This window comes from Mustelus asterias, chromosome 23 (genome assembly GCF_964213995.1).
Source record: "Mustelus asterias chromosome 23, sMusAst1.hap1.1, whole genome shotgun sequence".
Taxonomy (NCBI): domain Eukaryota; kingdom Metazoa; phylum Chordata; class Chondrichthyes; order Carcharhiniformes; family Triakidae; genus Mustelus; species Mustelus asterias.
This window is the reverse complement of record NC_135823.1, coordinates 57895574-57920520: the sequence shown is the minus strand read 5'-3', so window position 1 is coordinate 57920520 and position 24947 is coordinate 57895574. Positions and strand designations below refer to the sequence as shown.

General features: G+C 41.0%; 1 protein-coding gene and 1 pseudogene across 1 annotated transcript in view; one reads left to right on the top strand and one right to left on the bottom strand.

Moving 5' to 3' along the window:
* parn (poly(A)-specific ribonuclease (deadenylation nuclease)) overlaps positions 1-24947 on the bottom strand; it is a 126552-nt gene that overhangs the window by 71299 nt on the left and 30306 nt on the right. Inside the window, exons 6-16 of the mRNA XM_078240727.1 lie at positions 21114-21174; positions 19895-20060; positions 15730-15792; positions 14760-14798; positions 14081-14123; positions 11824-11904; positions 7512-7568; positions 3445-3522; positions 2812-2855; positions 2564-2606; positions 298-373 (exon numbers count right to left, since the gene is read on the bottom strand). Coding sequence (XP_078096853.1) covers positions 298-373; positions 2564-2606; positions 2812-2855; positions 3445-3522; positions 7512-7568; positions 11824-11904; positions 14081-14123; positions 14760-14798; positions 15730-15792; positions 19895-20060; positions 21114-21174 — 751 coding nt within the window. The remainder of the gene's footprint in view (positions 1-297; positions 374-2563; positions 2607-2811; positions 2856-3444; positions 3523-7511; positions 7569-11823; positions 11905-14080; positions 14124-14759; positions 14799-15729; positions 15793-19894; positions 20061-21113; positions 21175-24947) is intronic.
* Positions 15907-16107, top strand: LOC144510954 (U2 spliceosomal RNA; annotated as a pseudogene).

Here is a 24947-nt window from a genome sequence, read left to right as displayed (position 1 = left end):
CTGGTATCAAATGTGCTGCTTCATGAAGTTGCAAATACTTAGCAAATTAATTTCGGAAATGAGTTTCTTGTAGGAAGACATCTATTAATTGATCAGTACAAGACACTTAAAAGAAATGATGGTTAATGGGCCCAGGTCCCATTTCTCTCTTCCTCTACACGTGGACAGCAACGCATCAAGTAGTTTGTTTAACAAAACAAAAACTAAATTCCAACTTATTAAGCGGGAAAAAAATACTCATGATTCACGATCAAACAAACAACTTTATGAAGACCACACACTGTGTTCTCAACTTACCAACTTTGGGAGGTCTGAAAGGTGCATCTTTTAATCTCTTTTCCAGCTCTGCAAGAGGTGTGTTCATTATCAGTTCCTACGAGGAAAAAAAAAGCATCTCAAATTGAAACATATACTTTCACTTCTAACAGTGTTTCATTATTAGGGAGTTCTGAGCATGTTTGGTACATAGTAGGTTTCACCACATAGTAAATTCCTAATCTCCAGGTGGCTTTTCCCTACAAGGAGGGGAAAAATAGGGAACTTGTCAGACTTGGATCGACCCACATTGCTTACACACCACCTGGTGGCCAACTCTAGGCACAACGAAGCAAAAATCACCTGCAACAATCTCAATCTCAGATAGTGTGAGGCCAAGAAAGAGATCAGCAATATTGATAGACACAGAAGCAAAGTCGCCTGCAACAGCCTGATCAAGGAATTAATGGTGCTCGATCTAGAAAGAGGGATGCGAATTGTTTTCAACCTCTCCCTTCTCTATTTTGTTCAGAGAGAATCAATAACAGATTCACCCTTACCACACACAAGCCAAGATTTGTGTGGGTAATCAAGTTTGGCTGCAATGCTCATGTTCAAAAATTGTTCCAATACTCACTATTAACACTGAACATTAGCTGGCGCAGTAAAGTATGGGAGAGCAATCAGCACTCATGAATCCTAGTTAGTTGAATCTAACCAGTGTAGTGGGAGAAGATTCTAACTGAAGAGCCACTTGAGGGCAAGGATAAACAGGTGAAGGGCATTTACTATTTGAACAAATATAGAAAGACATTTATTAACACTGTGGTACAGAGTAGAGGGGAGGAGCTATACACTTGTAATGTTTCACTTTGCGAATGAATCTAAACCGAGGAAAGGTTGACTTCTGGTCTCCTCCAAATGGCTGTGAGGGATTTAACACCCACTTCCTAAAGCTTCGAGGGATTGACATCCCCAAGTAACTGTAGAAAGCCCAACACGGGTGTTGTTAGACTTGTGAAAATGTTACTACTTAAGCTTAATGCAATGGGTACTTAAATGTGAAAGCTGGTAATATATTGGCTGAAGGGCGCGCTAAATGGAATATTCTGTGGATCAGTGGTGAAACCTTGAATGTTTTTATTTACGTCAAGCTTTACATCTACAAAACTGTACTCAGATGCTCAATGCAATTTGGCCAAATTCTCAAATTATACCAAATTACTCCTCCAACAAATGGGATAGTTGCAAGAACAGAAAATGCTGGAAAAACTCAGCAGGTCTAACAGCATCTGTGGAGAGAGAGAATTGAGTTAACGTTTCGTCAGAGTCATCCAGACTCGAAACATTGGCTCTATTCTCGCTCCACAGATGCTGTCATTCCTCCTCCAGCACTGTCTGTTTTTTGTTTCAGATTCCAGCTTCCAAAGTATATAAATACTTTGCTTTTCTAGTAAATGGAATAGTAACATAGCTATGGGATAGTTATATAGCTTCACTTCACCAAGAATCAAACGTGATTGGGAGAAAATAAAATGGTCCTCCAACAAGGAGGACCGTTACACAGCTTACTTCACCAAGAGTTGAATGAGATTGGGAGAAATGAAAGATGTGTCATTTCTCCTGATGTCAAAACTCCATCTGGTGACTAAACTAAGAAACAAAATAGCACGGGAAAGCTCGAGTTTACTATAAGTGCTTAAAGTGTGCGAGGAGGCATTTAATTGTACCATGCTGAGAGCATGAACCACATTAGGCATAGAATAGTGAAGTATCACTGTTTTGGAAAGAAACTCTCTTGGTAAAACTGTGGAATGGTTTTTGATCCAGAATTATGAATAATTAAGAAAACAATTCATGTGGCTTGGTTTAATTTTATAAACTCTTTTTGTGTCAAAGATCAAAATTAGCTTCCCCCCCCCCCCCCCCGCCACCCCCAAGACCAAACTCTGGGTGCTTTTATTCCTTTTTTAAAAATATCAAGTGCAATTTTCTTAATTTGTAGTATAACTTGATTTAGATAATCTCTGCCTACAGTCATAACCAGAGCAAGATGTGACGGTGGAGTTTTATTGCATCGACATACTGGTGCCTAATTCTCTCCTACTGGATCCTGAAAATGTGATCTAGCTGCATGTCTGACCTGGCACATTTCCAAGATGGTTCAGGCACAAGAGTAATTTAATAACATACACCACGTGGCTTTACGTTACTAGGATGACTAATGCCAGCAAATATGGTCTCAGCGGGACAGCACCTTCACAGTTTAAAGAATGGCAAGTATGCTCAATAAAACACACCAATTTACCTTAAAAGGTTGTGTGCTTGCCATGAGCTTTGTATCTAGAAGTCTTCATGAAAAAAAAAATGGCATATAATTACATCAGAATGTGAGGAATCAAAGTAGGAATCTTAATACAGTCAATAGTTAGAATTACTTTATTCTCAGAACTATCAATTAGCTTCCCAAATTTGGTTATTCCCGGTCTTCTCCCCTGTACATTCCTATAATATTAAAACTTGTGAATGAAATGCAAATATCAAAAGAATAATCACCTGGTAAAAACACTTGTCGTAACTTCTTTAAATTCATTTAGCTCCTATTTAAAAAAGATAGTTGAACATAAAATTCAAGAGAAAAAAAAACAAACAGCAGACCACAAAATCCCCTAGTTTTATTCATTGAGTGTCCCAGAATTTCTTTTTTAGATTAAGCTGTTTAAACCATTATGCTAAGGCACACAATGTGGTGGATGACCCATAAACTTCCACACAGTTCAGATTTTGCTCTCTGCCTCTTCTGTGAGTAGGTCAGATGGTGAGTATCCAGAGAGCAAGCCCTTCCTCACTGGGGCAGCAGAGGAAAAGGACATTGATAAATTGGGACAAGAATGACAAGAGTTACCACTATGTGCTCGTGTAAACACAGTCTCTTCTCCCTTCTGCCCCCACAGGCAACTTACTCAAGGGGTATCGATGATCTTCATAGAAACAGCAAGTTGCCTGTTCCCATATGTTCAAGAGAAAGGATATGAACCTTCTAATTTCTTTCCCTTCTCCACAAACAATTCATTTCAGTCGGCATAACCACCTTTAGAGAATAACATTCAAGCTTTGCAAGCACTCATAATCAAGCTCTACAATGAAGCAATAGAAAACCAAGATCAAGTTAAGAGGCTAAATACATACATCGGGTAATGTGCAGAAAAACTGATGAATTGTATGCATGACATCAAGCAACATGTTGTGTCCCACAACCAGTTTACCCTGGGAAAAAAAAAGACAATACTTCTTTTAGAAATAATTATTTATGGCCTGTTATACACAAATTACACTGCACATGATAACAGCCCATTCAACAACATCACTTATCTGCCAGGCCTCCCTATAACACGTCAAGAATCTGCTGGGGGATGGGGAACTTCTGGGCTTTTCTGAAGATATCACCCTTTAGTTTAAAGGAAAACTTTGGCAACATGCACAAAAATATACTGTGCTCTGTCCAACATAATTCCTCAGTGTTTGCAACTCAAACTTTAATGAAAATGCAGAGTGCAGGCACAGTCAGCACAGATCCCAATTCTTGTCAACCTTGTGCAATACAGAAGTCTCTCCAATATTTAACAGTGCGTTCACTTTAAAAATGATAAATACAACAATTCATGGGGTTAGAGAGAAATCCTGCAAACAACACTCGAGAGAACATACATTAACTAACCCAATAATTATCAATGATTTCCACTGGTGTAAAGAAAAACCCAATAATTATGTAGTCAACATCTTGAAAACGGAAAATGTCAGATGTTTTTGAAAGGAAATAATGCTCTCCCATCCCATGCCAGAGATGGTGACTAATGACGGACTATGGCTCATGGACACTGGTCACCATTTGTTACTATGTATTGGCAGTACATTCACCTGGCGAGGTGATTATGAAGAACAACAAAATTTACTGACACCAGACGTGCGCGCGCACTCATTTATATGCAGTGTGGATGAATCAGAAGGAATCCTAGGAAATTGCTCGAATTATAATTACTCGAATGCCAGCCTAGCTCAAAGTGGGTGAGGAAATATTGCGGAGGGGACCTGAACCTAGAAAATTCCTCGCCTGTATGACTTCATACTACATACAACCAGTACTGCTTCATGAATGCCACTGAAAAATTATACTTGAATTATTCAACTCTAAATTGATAGAATATAAAATAGCAGCGAAAGAATACTAGTTGAAAACGGTCAACATCCCCTGGTTCATCTGTTTTCCACTTTGTTCGAGAAGATGTTTTGAGGGGATTAACATTTTTTTTTTTTAAAAACTGCCCCCGCCACAATTTGTGAACTAACATTCAAATCATTTAGATCCAGTATTTTCATAATCAGAGAAAAAAAAAACACAAAATCAAAGATGATTAGATTTGCATTGATAAAAAGGCATTCTGAGCAAATATAACCAACCTACATTCTTACAAAGTGGTAAAGGGACAGCCAAACAAGATGTCCCTTAAAATAGCCTGCACCCCCTTGCAGTGTGGATCAGAGAGCACCACATTTTAGGAAGGAACAGCTGTAGGGAAGTTTTACCAGGGACAAGGGACTTCAGTTATGTAGAGGGATTGGAAAAACTGGGATTGTTTTCATTGCAGCAACAAAGTTAAAGGGCAGACCCAATAGAAACATTCACAATTCTGTGAGGTGTTGATAAAGTATAGAGAAACCTTATCCTCCGACAACAAACATAGTAACCAGAAAGCACAGATCCAAAATAATTGACAAAAGCACTAGGGGAGAAATTCAGAATTATTTCACACAGAAGGTTAGAACCTGGAACACAATACCTGAAAAAGGGTGGTAGAGTCAGATACCACAGGAACTTTCTAAAGGCAACAGAACACGGGTTTGAAGCTATCCGAGTTGCGTGGATGTGGGAAGAAAGCTAGGAATACAACTGGATTGCTCTTTTGAAGAGCCAGCACAGACAAGATGGGCCGAATGGCTGCCTTCTGTACTGCAAGATTCTGAATGCCTTTTGTGTCAAAGGTTCTCAGTCACAATCAGTGAGTGGAGGGTGGGGAAAAGCAGTTCTTGTGCTCTCAGGCTAAGAGTGGACAAGGGAGCAAGAGCATGAGGCAGGCAGAGCGACTAAAATGCCGAAGACAAAGGATGAGCTTTATAATGGGGAGGTGTAGGGGAAAAGGATGAAAACAGGTTGAAGTTTGTAACAATTGGCTTGGTGTACCAACCACTGGATCTGTTCAGTAACATTACAGACTCACTATAATTTACACAGCCATAACTACACAGTTAGAAGTTGATTCCGTACAACAGCTGGCAACCCAAAAGACCAACACATAACTACTATTGTGGGAGATCTCACTGCCAGCAGTCGGACAGGATTTGGGTTGAGGCCACTGATGCTAAACTAAGTCCAATGCTTCAGTACAGCTAATCTCATTCCACCTCCTGCACCAAACTTCTGCTGGAACAGAACATGAACGAAGAGTGCTTTGAAACAGAAAATGTGCCCAATGCCGTGATTCTAAACAGAGACTCGGGTTCTGCATTAAACACAATCTCTACAGCTCAGTAAGCCTCTTGCTCTCAACAGCTAATTGATCAACAAGAGGATTACGTAGTAGAGGGAAAATTGCAGTTATCTTCCAATAATCCAGTATTTGCTATTCCAGGCAAATCAAAAATATTGATTTGCATATTGTATTTCTTTCAGAAAGGCTTTTATTTAAAAAGGTGCTGCTTTACCATTTATCTGTTCCATAAAAGTACATGTTCAAACTATGCTTCTAACTTGGCAGGCAGTGCTGCAATGCCACATAGATGCATATACTTTAAACATGAACTTCCAAATGCCAGCAATCCTACAATATTTTCCATTTGCTATGGCACTATCATCTTTACAAAGAGAAATATAGCTCAGGAGAAAGTGTCTTTATTTGAATATATACATAGCACGCTTTTTATTGATTTTTTCTCAAAACTGGAGACCCTGATAGGAGGTATATAATTCATTAGAACTGAAAACCATGGCTTTATATGGAAAAATAAACAGCACTGTTCACTGGGTAATACACTCAGACATATAGCACTGGACTTGGAATGTCAGCTTTTTCATCTTTGAGGTGCAGGAGATTTTTCTGTCAATTAATTCATGGTATGTTCAAAGTTTATTTATTAGTGTCACAGATAGGCTTACATTAACACTGCAATGAAGTTACTGTGAAAATCCCCTAGTCGCCACACTCTGGCGCCTGTTCGGGTACACGGAGGGAGAATTTAGCACGGCCAACGCACCTAACCAGCACATCTTTTGGACTGTGGAAGGAAACCGGAGCACCTGGAGGAAACCCACGCAGACACAGGGAGAATGTGCAGACTCCGCACAAACAATGACCCAAGCTGGGAATCGAACCCATGTCCCTGGCGCTGTGAGGCAGCAGTGCTAATCACTGTGCGACAGTGCCACCCTACATAGGTGTCACCGGCTAGACCAGCATTTATCGCTCATCCCCAATTGCTCGAGAAGATGGTGGCGAGCTGCCTTCTTGAACTGCAGCAGTCATGTGGTGTAGGTACACCCACAGTGCTATTAGGGAGGGAGTTTCAGGAATTTGACGCAGCAACAGTGAATGAGTGGCAATATAGTTCAAAGTCAGGATGGTGTGTGGCTTGGAGGGGAAATTTCAGATGGTGGTGTTCCCAGGTATCTTCTACCCTGCCCTTTCAGATGGTAGTGGATCTGGAAGGTGCTGTCTAAGGAATCATGGTGAGTTCTTATAGATGGTAATGAGGGCAGGAGCTGAATGATCCTAGCAGAACCCAAACTGAGCACCAGTTAGCAGATTATTGCTAAGTCGGTGCCGCTTGATAACACTATTGAAGACCCTTACCATCACTTTAGTGATGAGAAAGAGTAGACTGCAAGGGTGGTGATTGGCTAGGTTGGATTTGTCCTGCTTTTTGTGCACAGGACATAACTGGACAATTTTCCACATTGCTGGGTAGACGCCAGTGTTGTAGTTGCATTTGAACAGCTTGGCTAGCGGGGCCAGAATGGGACAAATGGAATGAGGGCTATAACAGCCCCTAATCACAGATTAAAAATCAATGATTAAAATGTGGCACATCAGAAAGTTGTTGCAGTATTAAAAATCTTAGTATTTAAACAGACAATGTTTCAAATGGGGTTTTAAAAATATCCTGGAAATCAACTTTCAATTGTATTTGGGAAAAGGACTCACCGATTTTGAAATGGCATATATTACTTTGGAAAATCCCACAGCATCATTCATTTCCTCCTGCAAGTAAGACAGCTGGTTACTGTGAAGCCGAGGTCCAGTTTTCAAAGTATCCGCACCATCACAGCATTCATAACTATTTAGCTTCAACGCCAAATTGTTCATTTCTCTGAAGAGCTCACCCCTCAGTTATATCAGATGCTACTGAGATTTTGTTTTAAACTGTGAACCAGACATGATAAAATAGACAAACTAACTGAAATACCGAGAAATAAGAAATAAAGATTTAAGACACATAAATCAGTCCCTGTCTTTAAAATTTGAAATGCACTTAACACACCATGGACCATTAGGATAGATGGACACATTATATGAACAGAAATATGCACATTATAGAAAATTCAGCAACTGATTTTAATGTTTTTTTCTTAGCTAGTTTTCTGCTTGACTCCTTGTTGGGATCAGTTCAAGTTATTTTTAAAATGTATTAATTAGTGTCAAGAGTAGGCTTACATTGACACTGCAATGGAGTTACTGTGAAAATCTCCTGATAGCACCGATTGTTTGGGGCATGGTACTTGAAGGCATTCATTAATCCTATAGGTTTAGACAGCGAGTACTGGAAGGCGAGTTGACCGCAGGGTCATCCCAGCTGAGCCCGGTGTGTTCTTTAGCACAGTTAGCCACTGACGATCAAGAATAGGAAGATGGGAACCATTTTTCTCCTCCTAATCTAACAATAGGTACGTGAGCTGCAGCATCCTTTTTGTTATCAAATTGGAGATTTGCTAAGGCATACACAAGGGATTGAATCTATGATTTTCTGGGAATAACTCAATTTAGCCCACGTAAAGCCGTGTGATCACTGTACATACATACTAATCCAAGTTACTAACAACCTTCAATCGTGACAGATATTCCTCGAGGGGCAGTATATAGACATGCAATTGACACTCCGCTGTCTTAGTTGAACACATAAATCTCCCTTTGTGCAAAATATTTGTGAGCAGCTACCTAACCATGGGATGTATAAGTAATCTACACAAAACATTTTATACCTTCTTGAATTCTGGAGGTTAAACAAAAGACAGGCAAGCCAGAAACAAATTGCCTACATAAATAATTCTGAAAAAAGGTGACTGCAGATAACTCAGCAGAATGAAGAACACCACAAGGGCAGCACAGTGGCTAGCATTACTTCCTCACAGCACCAGGGGCCCGAGTTTCATTCTGGCCTTGGGTGACTGTGTGGGGTTTGCACATTCGCCCCATGTTTGCGTGGGTTTCCCCCAGATGCTCCGGTTTCCTCCCACAGTCCAAAGATGTGCAGGTTAGGTGGATTAGACATACTAGTTACATATTCCCAACCAAAAAAAAAAGACCCATTTATCCCAACTCTTTTAAAACCCATTTAAGATCCAAAGGGCCTCCTTCTGCACTGTAGGGATTTTATGGAACAACCAATAGAAAGAATGCATTCCACTCTGCTTTGTGCACATGTATACAGAATGGCAATTTCCTTTGACCTAGCATTCGCTACCTCTTAGAAAGCGGAAATCTTGAATTCCCTATTTCGTGAAAAAAAAAGTGTTTCCTGATCTCCCTCACCAGGTTTTAGCCACCATGTTTTGCAAAATGATTTCCCCAACACCCCTCAATCATTTACTGAATCAAACAAAAATAGGGTTCTCAACGTATTTTTTCCCCTACAAGCAGTGATACCCAAGGACAACATTCATCTTTAACCAACTTTGATATTGGCTACCACTTAAACTCCAGTGGTGTTCACTTCCCAACACGAGGGAGCAGAAATGATGGGATTAAGAGGAAGTTTCACAGACAGCCATTCTTTGAAATCATACATTAAAAAGGAATAAATTAACAAGAGAAAAATCTGGCCTTAAAAAGGTCAAGAAAAATATATTCAACACCAGCTTCTGGTATCTACAGTACCCGCTACAACAGTAAAACAATTGTATATGGAAGTTTATTTAATATATTGCTCAATTGATGAGAAAATAAGCCAGTGACTTTAAAATAAACACTGGCTGGATTACCAGCTGAAACCACCCCTTTTGCGTTCCTTTGCTACCTTCTTCAGGGGAAAAAACAGTATAAATGGTTTGCAGTTTGTAGAAATACAGGGAATTAAAACTAGTAAAGACAGGATTAAATGGTTCAGATAAAAATAGAAAATGACAAAAACACTCAGCTACTTTATCTGGAGTGTGTGGATATTAAGTTAAATTTGTTAATTTCTTTTTGCGCAGCCTTGTTTAAAACATAACCTAACCTCATGCACAGGAACCTTTGGGTTGCTGCATTGTTGCAAAGCTCAAGAGGGAACATTGCTCAGCCAGTCAGGCAGCATCTACGGGGAGAAACAGAGTTACTGGGGACGATTTTCCAACCTCACCGCACTTGGTGCAGATTGTGCCGATCCTGAAAGTTAGCGTGTGGACCTAAAAACTGGTTCCGCGCCAAATGGTTTGCAATAATACCAGTCCCTTCTTAATGGCGCAAACCTGATTGCACCCTGGCTGATTGGTATATTTGATGCAGCACTTAATTATGCATAGCCTGTTCAATGCCACATTCTCCCACTGCTGGGACCTTCAGGAATGGGGTGAGATCGGCAGATATCACTACTGGTCTCCACTGGCCACGTCTTGGGGGTGGGTGGATGGGGGAGGGGGAGGGGGCTCTGAGGCTATTGAAGCCCCACGGTGGTCGGGGACATGGCTGGACAGTGCCGACCTGGCACCCTAGCCGGGACTGTTGGGCACTACTCGTGCCAGGGGCAGTACCGAGTGGATGGGTCACGCAGGATGGGAGGGCATGTCAGGCGGGGGTCATGAAGGGGATCCATTGGGAGGGCCCCAGTGATCAGTGTCAGGTACTGGCTGGGGGAACATGCTGCTGATGAGTGGGTGGGGATGTCCTGATGCCTGTGGGAAGAGCGGGGGGGTTCTTCCAATGCAAAGAGAGATTGGGTGCCCTACCAAAACGACACTCAATCACTTTACAGCTGGGCTCATTGGGAGATTGGGGCACCTGCGCAATGGCACCCCTAGAGCTCAGCAGCCAACTCTGCTGGCGAGAATAGGCTCCACGCTCACCCTAATGGCGAGGAATGACTAAGTGCCATAAGATTGCTTGTTTAAACTCGCCCAAAAAGGAAAAGAGTCTGAAACTGTCCTGTTTTCTTGCTCATTTGGCACTTAATTTTTTGCAGGAAGATCACAGCGACTGTTTCAGGATTGATGACCTTTTGTCAGGCGAAACATTACTGACTTTTGCCCTCTCCACAAATGCTGCCCCAACTTGCTGAGTATTTCTTATTATTTCATATTCCCGGTATCCCCAGTTATTTTGCATTTATGTTGGACAGTCCAAATTTGTTTTGCAAAGAACTCAAAACAATCAGTGGCACAATTTCATTTTCTTAATTGAGAGTTCGCTTTGAAGCGAGAACCCTAGAAATTAATAAGGAGGGGCATTCAAATCACTTTTACCATAAAGTAAAATATTGAGAAAAATATCTATTACAAACCAGTGGCTTGAATGGTCTTCTTCTGTGCCATAAAGTTTCTGTTTCTATTGCCTCTACTTTCCTCCTCCCCCCCCCCCCCCCTTCTCACAGGACAAATAAATTGTTAATAACTTAAAAAATGGACTCATATTAAATGCATATAGATGGCAGTCATCTCATATCAAGACTAATTTAATTTTGGTGCTCATTTTATTGGTATAAAGCCTCTTGTGGCTTATAACGTTGGACATAAAATTACAACTTTGCAATCACTTCCTGCTATCCATAAGTATTTAAAAATTATCAAAACAGCTGTAGTTTTGAAACAGAGGCCCTATTAATAAAAGTTATAAATTCAACTCACTGGATTTTACTACAAGGTACGTCATTTTAAGATCCAAAATATTATGCAAATTGGATAGATTGGCGCTTCAATCAGATACAGCTAGTGTTGCTAACTGTAGAGATGGGATTAGAAATGCAATAACTAAACCACTCAACAGGACACTTGTGCCCTAAAGCATTTTTGGAAGCAGAACCAGATTTGTCCTTTCATTACTTATTTTTAATTAAAGGTGGCTTAAATTGGACATTTTCCCAAAGCACCACAAGGCATGGTTCAAAAAAAAAGTTTTCCAATTTTCAAGTGAAAAGCTGCAGCACTTTTTAAAAAGAATATCACTTACCTTTATTAATCCAGCTCATTGCACCGGGTTCTGCGTGAACAGGAGGGGAAACACACTGAAGTATTAATGAGTGCAAGACACGCAAGTGCACCATTACCTGCTCTTTTGCTCGTTTTTGCTCTTCTCTCCTCCTTCGTTCGTCATCATCCAGTTTACTGACCACAATATACCTCTCTTTCTGCAGGATATATTTGAACATTTCAACATTAATTTGTTTTTCGTTCGTGTTTTTAAAAAAAAAAGCATTTATAATAGCATCTTCCTAGATCAAGGAAGCATCTCAAAAAGTACATCTCTCAATTGATTGTACAGCAAATGAGGAAGTTATTCAGCATCAGCAATGCCTTATAAATAGCAATGAACTGTTTATTTTTGGTGCTATTGGTTGAAAGAGGGACTGTTGACCAGCAGAACTCATTGAATAGTGCTGCAAAATATTTTAACGTCCCAAACAGGAAGGTAAGATCTCAACTTACCATCGCATCCGAAGGTCAGAGTCACTGACAATGCAGCACTGAGATATTCACTATGTACTAGAATGCCACCCTGCATTATGATCTCAATCTCTGATGTGGGACTAAAACAAAATTGGTTCTATCATGAGGACTAACAGTTGCATTTATGTCCTCAATTATTTTGACCGTCAATTATTCTGCTCACCTCAGATCACAACTGATTCATAGAATCATAAAATCCCTACAGTACAGGAGGCCGCCATTCGTCCCATCGAGTCTGCACCGACCACAATCCCACCCAGGCCCTATTCCCGTAACCCCACACATTTGCCCTGCTAATCCCCCTGATACTAAGGGGCAATTTAGCATGGCCAACTCGCACATCTTTGGACTGTGGGAGGAAACCGGAGCACCCGGAGGAAACCCACACAGACACGGGGAGAACGTGCAAATGGCACACAGAAAGTGACCCAAGACGGGAATTGAACCTGGGTCCCTGGCGCAGTGAGGCAGCAGTGCTAACCACTGTGCCACCATGCTGTCCCTGATTCTGAGCCATATTTTTCCTACGAGAGATTTTGAATTCCGACTTAGAAGTGGCTAGTCACCAATTCTACATCAGGAGGGAAGAAAAAATCTAGATACCTAAGAGAAATTGCAGCAAAATTATAAATGGAATCACCGAGCACAAGGTGACCCAAGACACAAAAGGTATTTGTGCAACAATCATCCTGGACTTTATACTTCTGACAGAAATCAAAAAACAGTGGCAGGTACATTTACAGACGTTACTCATACTTACATTTATGATGAGCCTTCACGGTGTGCTGTGGCTTAGTGAATAGCGCTCTCACCTCAAGGGTCAACATGTTCTGGGTTCAGATCCCATTTCAGAGATGTCAGTGCAAAAAAAACTCAGCTGACATTCTAATGCAGAGCTGATTGTGTGCTGCATTGGCAGAGGTGACATCTTTCAGATATACCTTAAACTGAGGCATTGTCACCTCTCTCGGGTGGACACAAAAGATCCCGGGACACCATTTCAACAAAAGGTTATCCCTGGTGTCCTGACCAATATTTAGCGCTCAATCATCATCACCAGAACAGATGTTGTCACATTGTTCTTTACGGGATGCTGCAGTGAGCGAACTGGCTGCCTTGTTTCCTGTATTACATCCGTGACTACACTTCTAAAAGTGAATCAAGTGGCTGCAAAGTATCATGGGACCTCCTGAGGTCATGGCAGCTGCCCCATAAATGCAAATCTTTCCTCTTTCTTTAGATTGGAAACTTCAGAAGGCAAAGCTCCCACCCATTGGTGACCTGGCAATATTTAAAAGTCCATCCAAAGAAGCAACAAAAACAAAACCAATATGGAAATAAACATCATATTGGGGTGCAGCATATAGGGCATGGCAGGAGGGTGCAGGGAGATGGAGGGGGGAAAAAAAAAAATCAAACAGTCTGGGTTCCCACTCCCAATTGCTCTCCAGTTACCCCTGGACAATTTGCATCGTCAGCCAAGGGAACAATCAGCCCTGGTTAATGCCCCTGTGAATAGCCTGCCATTGCCCACAGTCAAGCATTAAAGGATGATCATTTGGGAAACGAGGAGACAACTGGAGCCTGGAATTATACCCTGGGAAGGAGTTACTCCTCAAGGTGAGGCGAGAAAACGAGCAATATAAATTTCTGCTATTTCTGAATGCAATTCAAAACAGGAGATGATATATTTTGGAAGCTTTGCAGCTGATGAGACTTTTTTTGCTCCTTTGAAGTATTGAACCTACTTATACCAGCCATCACAAAACTTGACAAAATTTACTTGGGTGACATCCTTTTCCTTTGGTACAATTATATTCACATTCCAACTGCTTCTATCTGATACTTTTCTCTTACCTTTGCATTCTCCAAGGTTTCTACATGGGCTCCTTTCGGAAATCTAAAGCAAGGACCGCAATGTAAAAAAATTATTTCAGTGGAGGTCTTAACAAGCCTGTGCACAGTTAACATTTTTTATTGCTTGGGTATTTTCTGGTAAGCTTTCCAATAGCCACATTTAAATTCCCCCTCATCAAAATTATTTTGCAAAAGGGCATTGCCTTTACTACAACCTCCCCAAAATGCTGAGTAATTCTGGTTTAATAATTAAATCTTATTCGTTTGGAAGAACAAGAAGTCAGTGTCAATTTACAGCCAGCTTACCCATTCATCTACCAAGTAGGGCAGGAACATAGCCAAGCAGTAATTACAAAACTCTTAGTAACAACTGTTAATGGACACAAATTAACAAGGTAATTTTGCTGCAACAGTTTTTGTTCAATAACGTCAGTACTCCCTGGAGTGTTACCAAACTCAAGACTTCAATCCAATAGATGCCTTAAGCAACTCTGTAATTTGCAAGTTTGAAATCCATTCTGTTACAGCCAGATATATCATCCAGTAAAGATAATGGACAAATACATCAGATTTCACATCACATCCCTCACCCAGTGAAAACCTTACTCATTCTAGAGAAGCAGCACAAAAGGTAGACAAGAAACCATATTCACAACTTGTACTGAGATACTCTACTTACTTCCAGTTTAAAGTCTGATAAATAAGCTTTCTTTGGAACCTTTGAAGAGAAAAACCAACAGTTGTAAAAGCCAACAGAAGATTGAATGCCCAATACTATAAATACGGATACATTTTCCAAATACAATAGTCAGCAAAATGAAGTAATTTAAAATAAGCAACAGCAAGGCAAGAATTCAAGTGTATTTGATGATTCTGCTTAACATGTACACAAACAAAAGTGCCACTTCACTTTATTGGGAGTGAGGGAAGAAAATAGTCCAAGCACAAAGAGGAAAAAAAGGTCAACTGATCATCGAATCTTTTAACACTGAAGGAGACAATGCAATCCGACAAGTCAGTTCCAAATCTTTTGAAAGATTAAATCAATTCATTCCACTCCCCTGCTATCTGCACATATCCCAGATTTCTTTTCCTAAGCATATAACCAACTTAATTTGAATGTTACTGTGCACAAGATCATAACCTACTGCATTAAAAAAAATGCTTGGCTTATGAGGTAGTTCTGCTGGTAACAAAACCACTTACGGTACTGAGTCATCCAGAAGTTCCCAGGTTCATTCTTGTACTGACTTAGCAGATTTCAACTAAGACAACAGTAGGTGCACTATATTTGGCCTCCATATCATTTAAGATGGAACAAGAGGGCAAGGGTAGCACAACTCCCTCCTCCTGCTAGCTGTCCAGTAACCCATTTGAACATGCATATCCATGAACATCCGGTGAAGAATGGATCGGGCTAGGTTGGGATTTCTCATCATAAAACACATGCTACATATGCTCACAAATAAATCAGCAAACGTCTCTGGGGGCAGTGGTGGGAAGTGTTTATACATGAATGCATTCATTTTTTTTAAAAACCAAGAAAAGTTATTTGCTAGTGTGTGTGTACAAATTTGTTCGCACATTTTTAAATAAACTCCAAATGACAAAGTAATTTTAAAATTTATACCCAACTTTTTTCAACTTACCCAGTACATGGATCCAGCTCAATGCTACCGTTATCATCTTTCAATAAGTCTTCAACCTTCTCTCTGGAAACATTTAAACAGTTTGGATTAAGTTTGGACACTTCAGAACAATTGGTTTGTGAAGCAGGTCAATTTGATCCAAACACAAGACCTCAAGCACTTACATAGACCCATACAATCGCTTCTCGGCCTTTTGGCTAAGATCAAGTGTAGTTATGCGGATGCTGCACTTGGTTGAGGTCATTGGGTTGCATTTAAGTTTTATGTTTCATATGAAGCAATTTTTTAAAAGCGGTATCTTGGCCTTTTGGCTAAGTTGCAAATGAGATCAAGCCTTGGAGGAGAAATTCTCTGCCTACTCCAATCAGCTTGGCTCATGCAGATCAGGCCCAAGACAGGGTAGAGGATTGCATGCCCTGTCTTGTCAGCCTGGATCGGAAATGTCTCAACTTGTTGAGACTCTGAATTGGACTTGATTTGATTGAATTGGAAAAGTATAAAAACAAAAAAAAAAGATAAAGGCAAAATACCGTGGATGCTGGAATTCCAGAGGGCTCCATGTAGATTGCAGGAAGACATAACCAGACATTTGAATTTCAATTTCCATAAGGGGTAAACAGAAACTCATTGCAGCTTTCCTGGAGGTGTGAATTGCCATTTCCTGGGAAAATGGGAGCCATACAAGCAAATGGCGGAGATATAGAAAAGGCTAGTTACTTTGATTTAAAAAAGAGAACAGATGGAACTATTGCTTCCAGATTAACCCAACAACTAATATGGAAGCATGATTTGACAGTTTGAGATAGCAGCCATTTTAAGTTTAGAACTGTAGCCGTGAACAGCCATTTTGTGTACAGAACCCCAGGAAGAACTCCAAGAAACAACTTTAGACACGATTCTTGGCTAAGGGAGCAGAAAAAGAGGGAGATATTAAGAAACCAACTGCTATTCTGCTAAGAGTCCAAGCAAACTACAAGTGCTTAACCGCAGAATTAGTGAGGAATAGGAAATCTTCACTGTCACAAAAACCTCCTGATCTGAAAAAAGGCAAACACCAACTGGTCAACTGCAGGAGTCAAAGCTGCTAAACCGAAAAGTTTCAACCCTTTCACTTTGGAAAGGAGAAACTAGAGAAACAGGCCCGCAACAATATCTCAGATGGGTTTGAAATCTCATCTCTAAATATTATCTGCTTTTAATCTTTGTATCTATATTTTAGTTAATAATGATCACTTTTACTTAAATGATTTAATAAACTAACCATCATATTTTTTTTAAGGCTAAAGCTTGTCCATTGTGTTATTTTAAATTGAAACACTAAATAATTAAACGTAGACACACAAATTCTTAGCTTACAGACCACTTTAAAGAAACATCTTTTATATGGTCATGACAAACTGCTTAAAAAAATTTAAAACATTGTTATTGCCACAACTGTATAAAAGTACCCAGCCCTCTTGTACAAATAAACTTTGAGCCACTGACAAAAGAAATCAGAACAAAATAGATATCATAAAACTGTCAAACTTCTCAACAACTTAATCAACATTTTCCTTTTATGACAGTCTGAGCTCTCAGTCAAGCATGCATAGTGAGGCTTTTTAGTCCCTAAACAGCCCATCCCTCCTTTTGCTATTTATATGCCTTTAAAGACCTTTGGATTCCCATTTGTGTTGGATGTCAGTCTCTTCTCATACCCTCATTTCTTTTTTCACTTCCCTCTGAATTTTCTATATTCAGCCAGGTTCTCACTTGTATCATCAGCTTGACATCTGTCAGACACACCCCTTCTTTGCTTCATGCCACTTGTCTTTTTTGTCAGCCAGGGAGCTCTGGCTTGGTTTGTCCGATCCTTCCCCCTTGTGGGAATGTATTTCAAACTGTACCCAAACCACCACGTTTTTATTAAGGCCGCCTGTTGCTCAAATACAGTTTTGCCTGTCAATTTCTGGCATCTGACCGAGCCCAGGGTCTATTCCCACCCCATTAAAAATGGCCCTCGCTCAATTAAATCCTGTTTTGTTCTTTTCCAAAGGCAACCCAAACCCTAGGATACTATGATCATTGTCCCCCAAATGTAGCCCTACTGTCACTCCATTTGACCCACCTCGTCCCCCAGAACCAGAACCTTCTTCCTCATTGTGTCAAAATTTTTGAAAGCACTTCAGAAACTCTTTCCCCTTTCACTATTTATACATTAGTCTAAATTAGGGTCATTGAAGTCCCTTGCTTTAACTGCTCTATAGATTTTGTACCTTCCTAAAACTTGTGCATAATTTGTTCCTCACTAGTTGGTGACAATAATACACACAATAGTATAATGTTACCTCTATTGTTTTACCTCTAACCAAACATCGATCACTGCACATATGTTGATACAAGACACACTTTTATGGCACCAAAAGTCATGCTTTTGCCATATAAAAATTGGCCTGCCACTTCCAGCCACAAAATGCTGTACTCTCATTAGCAGTGGGCCTCAATTTTTCATCTTAGAAGTGCCTGTTAAGTTGGCACATGGGATCAAGCAGACAATAAAGACTGTGTTGCAAAGGTGCGAGAGTGTTTAAGACATGCCTACACAAAGCAAAACTGTGACATGGCATTGTGAATGATGAACAGGTATGGATCCTTCAGCAAAAAAAAAAGTGCAAAGCTGCTTTCAAGGTGAAAGTCATAAAATTTGCTAACTTGTCAAATAACTTTACTGCAGAGGGAATTAGATGTTCAGGAAAAACTGGTGCGAGATTGGGAGAATGAATCCACTCCGAAGGGGGTAACCAAGGCCAAATTTAGTGGGTATCTAATCATACAGTCTGAATTCACGCCCTTATATGCACACTAATGCTCAAGTGAGATAATGGTATAAAGTAGTTTCTGGAGGAAGGCATCTCTGACAGAAATTGCTGGATTTCTCTTGTGCAGGTGAGAGATTGCTATCCAATTTATTATCTAGTCTCGCTATTATTTCTACTGCAATTGTCTAGCTATTGTATTTTACACAATACAAATTTCCGATCTATATAAAACAGTGCATCTTCTCACAGACAGAGTGATATTACAGGAAACTTGCAGATATCTATACACAAAGATTTTTCATTAAATATCTAACAATGAAACAAAAAAAAAACCTTTGAGTTACCATTGAGCCTTAACTCAAGGTCACCCTAACATCAAACCTCCTTAAAAATAGACACCTCACTAGTTCATAAGTTAGGTTTTGTTCAAGTGACCAGATCACCCATAAATATATCATCGATAATGATACAAGTTCCAAGGGACCTTTGCTTCAATCAAAAGAGAATGAGGATCTGTACCAGGTTAGGATTCAGTGCCTGCCAGAAGGAAAATAAAGATACTACTCGGGTGGAGCTGTGTTTGCTGGACAGGATTGGGCTCAGGTTGTGAGATGCTTCTTATGGTTGAATAGTCTTGTCATTATTAAAACTCAGACTAGCAACTATGCAGCCATGCACCTACAAGGAGTTAACACCTTCACAATAGGATGGGAGAGAAAATTGATGGTGGATTAAAAATTGAAAGAGTAATGTAAGTTTTTAATTATTTAGCATTCACTAGAAAGCTTGGTAACTCTGATTATAATTCAATTTTTCATTTCAAGCCTTTGACAGTTTTCAATATAGGCCAAGATATTAAAAAAAAAATCCTGTTTTCAAGATTCTTAAAATTCTACACAGAAACAGCCCAAACGTATTTTTGAAACCACATTCCTAAGTCCAAAGATGTGCAGGTTAGGTTGATAGGCCATGCCAAATCAACCCTAGTGTCAAGAGGATTAGCAGAGTAAACATGGGGGGTTATGGGGATAGGGCCAGGGTGGGATTTGCGGTCGGTGCAGACTCGATGGGCTGAATGGCCTCCCTTCTGTACTGTAGGGATTCTATTCCAGCTTGGAAAGAACATTGCTCTCATTTTAGGTCCACCAGCACAAAAGTCATTTCAGGACTGCTCATCTGCCTTAAGCAGAGTCCTGGAATGCTATAGAAATTCAGTGTTTCGTATCTTAGACTATCCAGGGTAATGCTCTGTTGGTGTCAGCCACACGCTCGATCAGACTGTCCTTCTGTTTATGAAGATCGATTTAAAGCAAAAGCCAAAATCATTAAATTATTAATCGCAATCATTTCACATTCATGCGACTTACACAATTTTCTCAATAAAACTGCGATGTTCTTCTGGAATGACAATGGGCCCTTTGGTAGAGTTTGGAGAAATGAAAGACGGTGTTCCCGTGCCGTTAGACTGATGGTGTTTTTCTTCCAGCTGCTCTCGAAGTTGCCGTTCCTCTTCCTGATTTAAGTATGGGATCCCTGCAAATTTGAATGCCAATAGACAATTGTTCTGAGAGCTCAAAACTGCTCCAAACATTGCATCAATACACTTCAAAACTTTAAGCTATTGGCTGGAAATACAGCGAAAGCCCGAGTAACACGCAGGACATTAGGCCTGACAGCTTTAAATTAACTAAAAACATATTGTTCATGAATGTGAAAGTTAAAATATGGATTCCTGACTAACTGAAGGAGCTCCACAAACAGCCCAACAAGAACAAAAATCCCACATTCTCTACTCTCTACACAAAATTTCAGAGCAGCAATGTGGTTAACACTGCTGCCTCACAGTGCCAGGGTCCCAGGTTCAATTCCAGACTTGGGTGACTGTGTGGAGTTTGCACGTTCTCCCCACGTCTGCACGGGTTTCCTCCGGGTGCTCCGGTTTCCTCCCACAGTCCAAAGATGTGCAGGTTAGGTGGCTTGGCCATGGTAAATTGCCCCTTTGTGTCCCAAGATATATGTAGCTAAAATGGATTAGCCATGGTAAATGTGTGGGGTAGCAGGGACAGGGCAGGAGAAGAGGGCCTGGGTAAGATCGATACAGACTTGATGGGCCGGATGGCCTCTTCTGTACTTTAGGGATTTTACAGTTTTATGAACTGATCGCACGGATTTGTAATTTTAGGGCAGCAGGGTGGCACAGTGGTTAGCACTGCTGCCTCACAGCGCCAGGGACCTGGGTTCAATTCTGGCCTTGGGTGACTGCGTGGAGTTTGCACATTTGCCCCGGTGTCTGCATGGGTTTCCTCCAGCTTCCCCTCACAGTCCAAAGACGTGCAGGTTAGGTGAATTGGCTATGCTAAATTGCCCCTTAGTGTCCCAAGATGTATAGGTTAAATGGATTAGCCATGGTAAATGTGTGGGGTTACAGGAATAGGTTGGGGGAAAGGGCCCGAAGTAAGGTACTGTGTCAAACTTGATGGGCCGAATGGCCTCCTTCTGCACCATAGGGATTCTGTTAAAAACATACTAACATGCCCCCTCTGCTTACAAGAGAGAGTCAGAGTTTCTTCAGAAGTAGTTACTCACCATCTCGAAAGACTTTATTGAAGTCAAATCCTTGGTTTGCTAGAAAATCAATACTTGAACTCTGAAATAAAACAAAATGGTACAAATAGGTGTTTTACCAACATAAAATCATTTGGCTCATGCAAGCATCCTACATTACAACTGTGATTAGATTTGAAAAGAACTCTATTGGGTTTAAAGTACTTTGAGACATCCTGAGGTAATGACTGGCACCATATCAATGCAAGTCTTTCTTTCTTCAATAATTGCTTATAGCTTTCTGAGAGCTCATGTTGAGGCATCAAATCTTTGCATAAACTTTTAACCTGGTGACTAATTTATCCAGCCAGTTGTTAGTAGAAACTGTACGAGCTAATTAGGTTCCTCATTACATTAATATGCCTGCGCTTCATAAAAGCCAAACAAATTTCTTTGTGCTGACTTAATTTTACGCAGCTCACCAAATTCCACCAGCAAATTCCACCAGCAAAACAGAGTACATCAAGGAACTAATGAACGATATAGACACATTCAACAGGAGCAATGGTATTTCAGTACCAACAAGGATGGTGAATGTTAATGATTCATAATTATAGTCAGTTAACAACCTGCACTTCATACACGTAATGAAAATGGCAGGATGCACATTCATACAACTATTCAGCAATAAGCTTTCACAATCAATGTGGATACTGTTGTGCATAGAGATACAAAGTCAAACTGATCACCCAATTGTAGCCATCATTACACCCAGAGCTAATAAAGGAGAAAAACAAAACTGAAGATGAATAGAATGCCTAAATAACTCCATGATAAATACAATAAACACATGGTTGTGCTTCCCAGATCGTAGTTACATCTTTGGTTCAGATAACCAGTTATAAACTGTAGAAGTAGGGTCAGGTACATACAGGGTTAATGTGAGACTGAATACAATACTCCCCACACAGTGATGTAAGAAGGTTAACCAACCAGAGCCAGGGTTAATCGAGAGATGATAAGAAGTCTCACAACATTAGGTTAAAGTCCAACAGGTTTATTTGGTAGCAAAAGCCACTAGCTTTCGGAGCGCTGCTCCTTCGTCAGGTAAGTGGGGGTTCTGAATAATGGTTGGAATGTGAGTCTTTACAGGTAATCAAGTCTTAAAGGTACAGACAATGAGAGTGGAGAGAGGGTTAAGCACAGGTTAAAGAGATGTGTATTGTCTCCAGCCAGGACAGTTAGTGAGATTTTGCAAGCCCAGGCAAGTCATGGGGGGGTTACAGATAGTGTGACATGAACCCAAGATCCCGGTTGAGGCCATCCTCACGTGTGCGGAACTTGACTATCAGTCTCTGCTCAGCGACTCTGCGTTGTCGTGTGTCGTGAGGGCCGCCTTGGAGAACGCTTACCCGAAGCTCAGAGGCCAAATGCCCATGACCGCTGAAGTGTTCCCAACAGGAAGAGAACACACTTGCCTGGTGATTGTCGAGCGGTGTTCATTCATCTGTTGTCATAGCGCCTGCATGGTCTCCCCAATGTACCATGCCTCGGGACATCCTTTCCTGCAACGGATGAATGAACACCGCTCGACAATCACCAAGCAAGTGTGTTCTCTTCCTGTTGGGGAACACTTCAGCGGTCATGAGCATTCGGCCTCTGAGCTTTGGGTAAATGTTCTCCAAGGCAGCCTTCACGACACACGATAGCACAGAGTCGCTGAACAGACTGATAACCAAGTTCCGCACACGAGGATGGCCTCAACCAGGATCTTGGGTTCATGTCACACTATCTGTAACCCCCATGACTTGCCTGGGCTTGCAAAATCTCATTAACTGTCCTGGCTGGAGACAATACACATCTCTTTAACCTGTGCTTAACCCTCTTTCCACTCACATTGTCTGTACCTTTAAGACTTGATTACCTGTAAAGACTCACATTCCAACCATTATTTTGTAAATTGAGTTTGTGTCTTTATATGCCCTGTTTGTGAACAGAACTCCCACTTACCTGACGAAGGAGCAGCGCTCCGAAAGCTAGTGGCTTTTGCTACCAAATAAACCTGTTGGACTTTAACCTGGTGTTGTTAAACTTCTTACTGTGTTTACCCCAGTCCAACGCCGGCATCTCCACATCATAATCTAGAGATGGACGGAGATGTGTAATGATTGAGGATGGAGTCAACTTCATTCCTGTAACCTCACTGTATATATGTGCATATAGTTGTTAATAAAGACCTTCTGTTAATATACTCAAGACTGCGATGTCTACCTTATGGTGACTGGCAGGATTCTTCATGGTGGCAGCATCAGAATAAAAAAACCCTCATCCTCACAAGAATGCAGACCAACCAAGGAAAAGGACATCTTCAATTAATTCTGATGCCACAAGAAGCAGCTCCAGAGAGAGAAGTACCATGAAGCAAAAGACGTAGAGGTTTTGCTCCAGAATAAAACTCCACTGAATTTCCCTTCAGTCCAGCTTCAGCAAGCAGAGCTCTCAGTCTGCAAGTGGGAGATGATTTTGTTTTTCAAATTTCAGTCCTGAAGAAACCCTTTTCACTCAGTTAGAAGCACCATTTGAAAGAAACCTGTCGCTAATCCCAATCCAGGGTTTCAACACGTGGCTCCAGAGTCTGGCAAAGAAAGAAGAAATAAACTGGTCTAACTTGCAACCGTCCACTTTTCTATCAATACTTGCAAAGCCTGCAGTTCTTTCCTACAGTCCAGACTCGCGACATTATACCACCGATTGAATTAAGTCAGCAGCCAGTCGGCCCATGCAGCCATTGCATACCCTTTTCCTTCAGGCAGGAGTGCGCCACTGTCATTTTGGAAAGCCCACCAAAACCCAGCAAGCACTGGAAGATCCGTTGTTCGGCAGTGAAAGGCAACGCCAGCTTGGAAACCTGTAATTTCTTAAAACCACACCCATACTTCCAAGATGGATTACAATTCCACGTTGCCAGCTCCACTGGGATTCACCCATAACTTTAACCTGGTGTTGAGAGAGTTCTTACTGTGCTTACCCCAGTCCAATGCCGGCATCGCCACATCATTCACCCATAGACCAGGCCAGTCACAGAATTAGTGTCTTTGAAGGAAAAGTGCTTTTAAAAAAAATATATAGCATTTCTACAGATCTAAAAAATTCAGAAACAGAACAAGTCAATACACTTCTCTACTCGACTGCAAACGGCATCACTGCATTATGAGCTATCAGTAAGTCCTCTGCCAAATTTGATGCTTTCAGATGCTTTGATGTGGTGTTCAACCAGAGATCCAGTAAAATACCGGAGAATGCCACATTTAATGAGAGAGTCTAACTGCCTGGTGGGTGTTGCAGATGATTCACTCTCTTGACTTCCTACAAATTAAAGATGATCTTACCCTGGACAAGGCAATCCAGCTAATTAGACTGTCTGAGCTATGTGGACAACACAGCACCATCCTAAGAGGAGAGAACACCACTGGGGACAGAAATTAACCCTCAATCCACTATATCAGGTCACAGAAATGCAGGAACCATCCAAGTCAAGGAAAGCAATTCCTGAACCGCCCAGCAGAGCAGCCTGGACAGTGCTGCAGTGAGAGGTTCCCTCACAGGAAAGATCAGTGTTCAATGAGGATGGCCGAATGCTTCCAATGCAACCAACAGGAACTCTTTGGTAAATCGTGCAAGTCAAAACCCCAGCACCGCACAGACATCCCTGATCCATGAGATCCAGACCAAAAGCTCCGAAGAGACACAATCATGCTTCTTGGGTGACATCAGAAAAGGTGGCTCTTGGAATGCTGATACCCTAGTAAATGGTCATCCAACGATTTTAAATTAGGTTCAGGTGTCAGCACGGACAGTTCCAAGGTCTTTGGATTC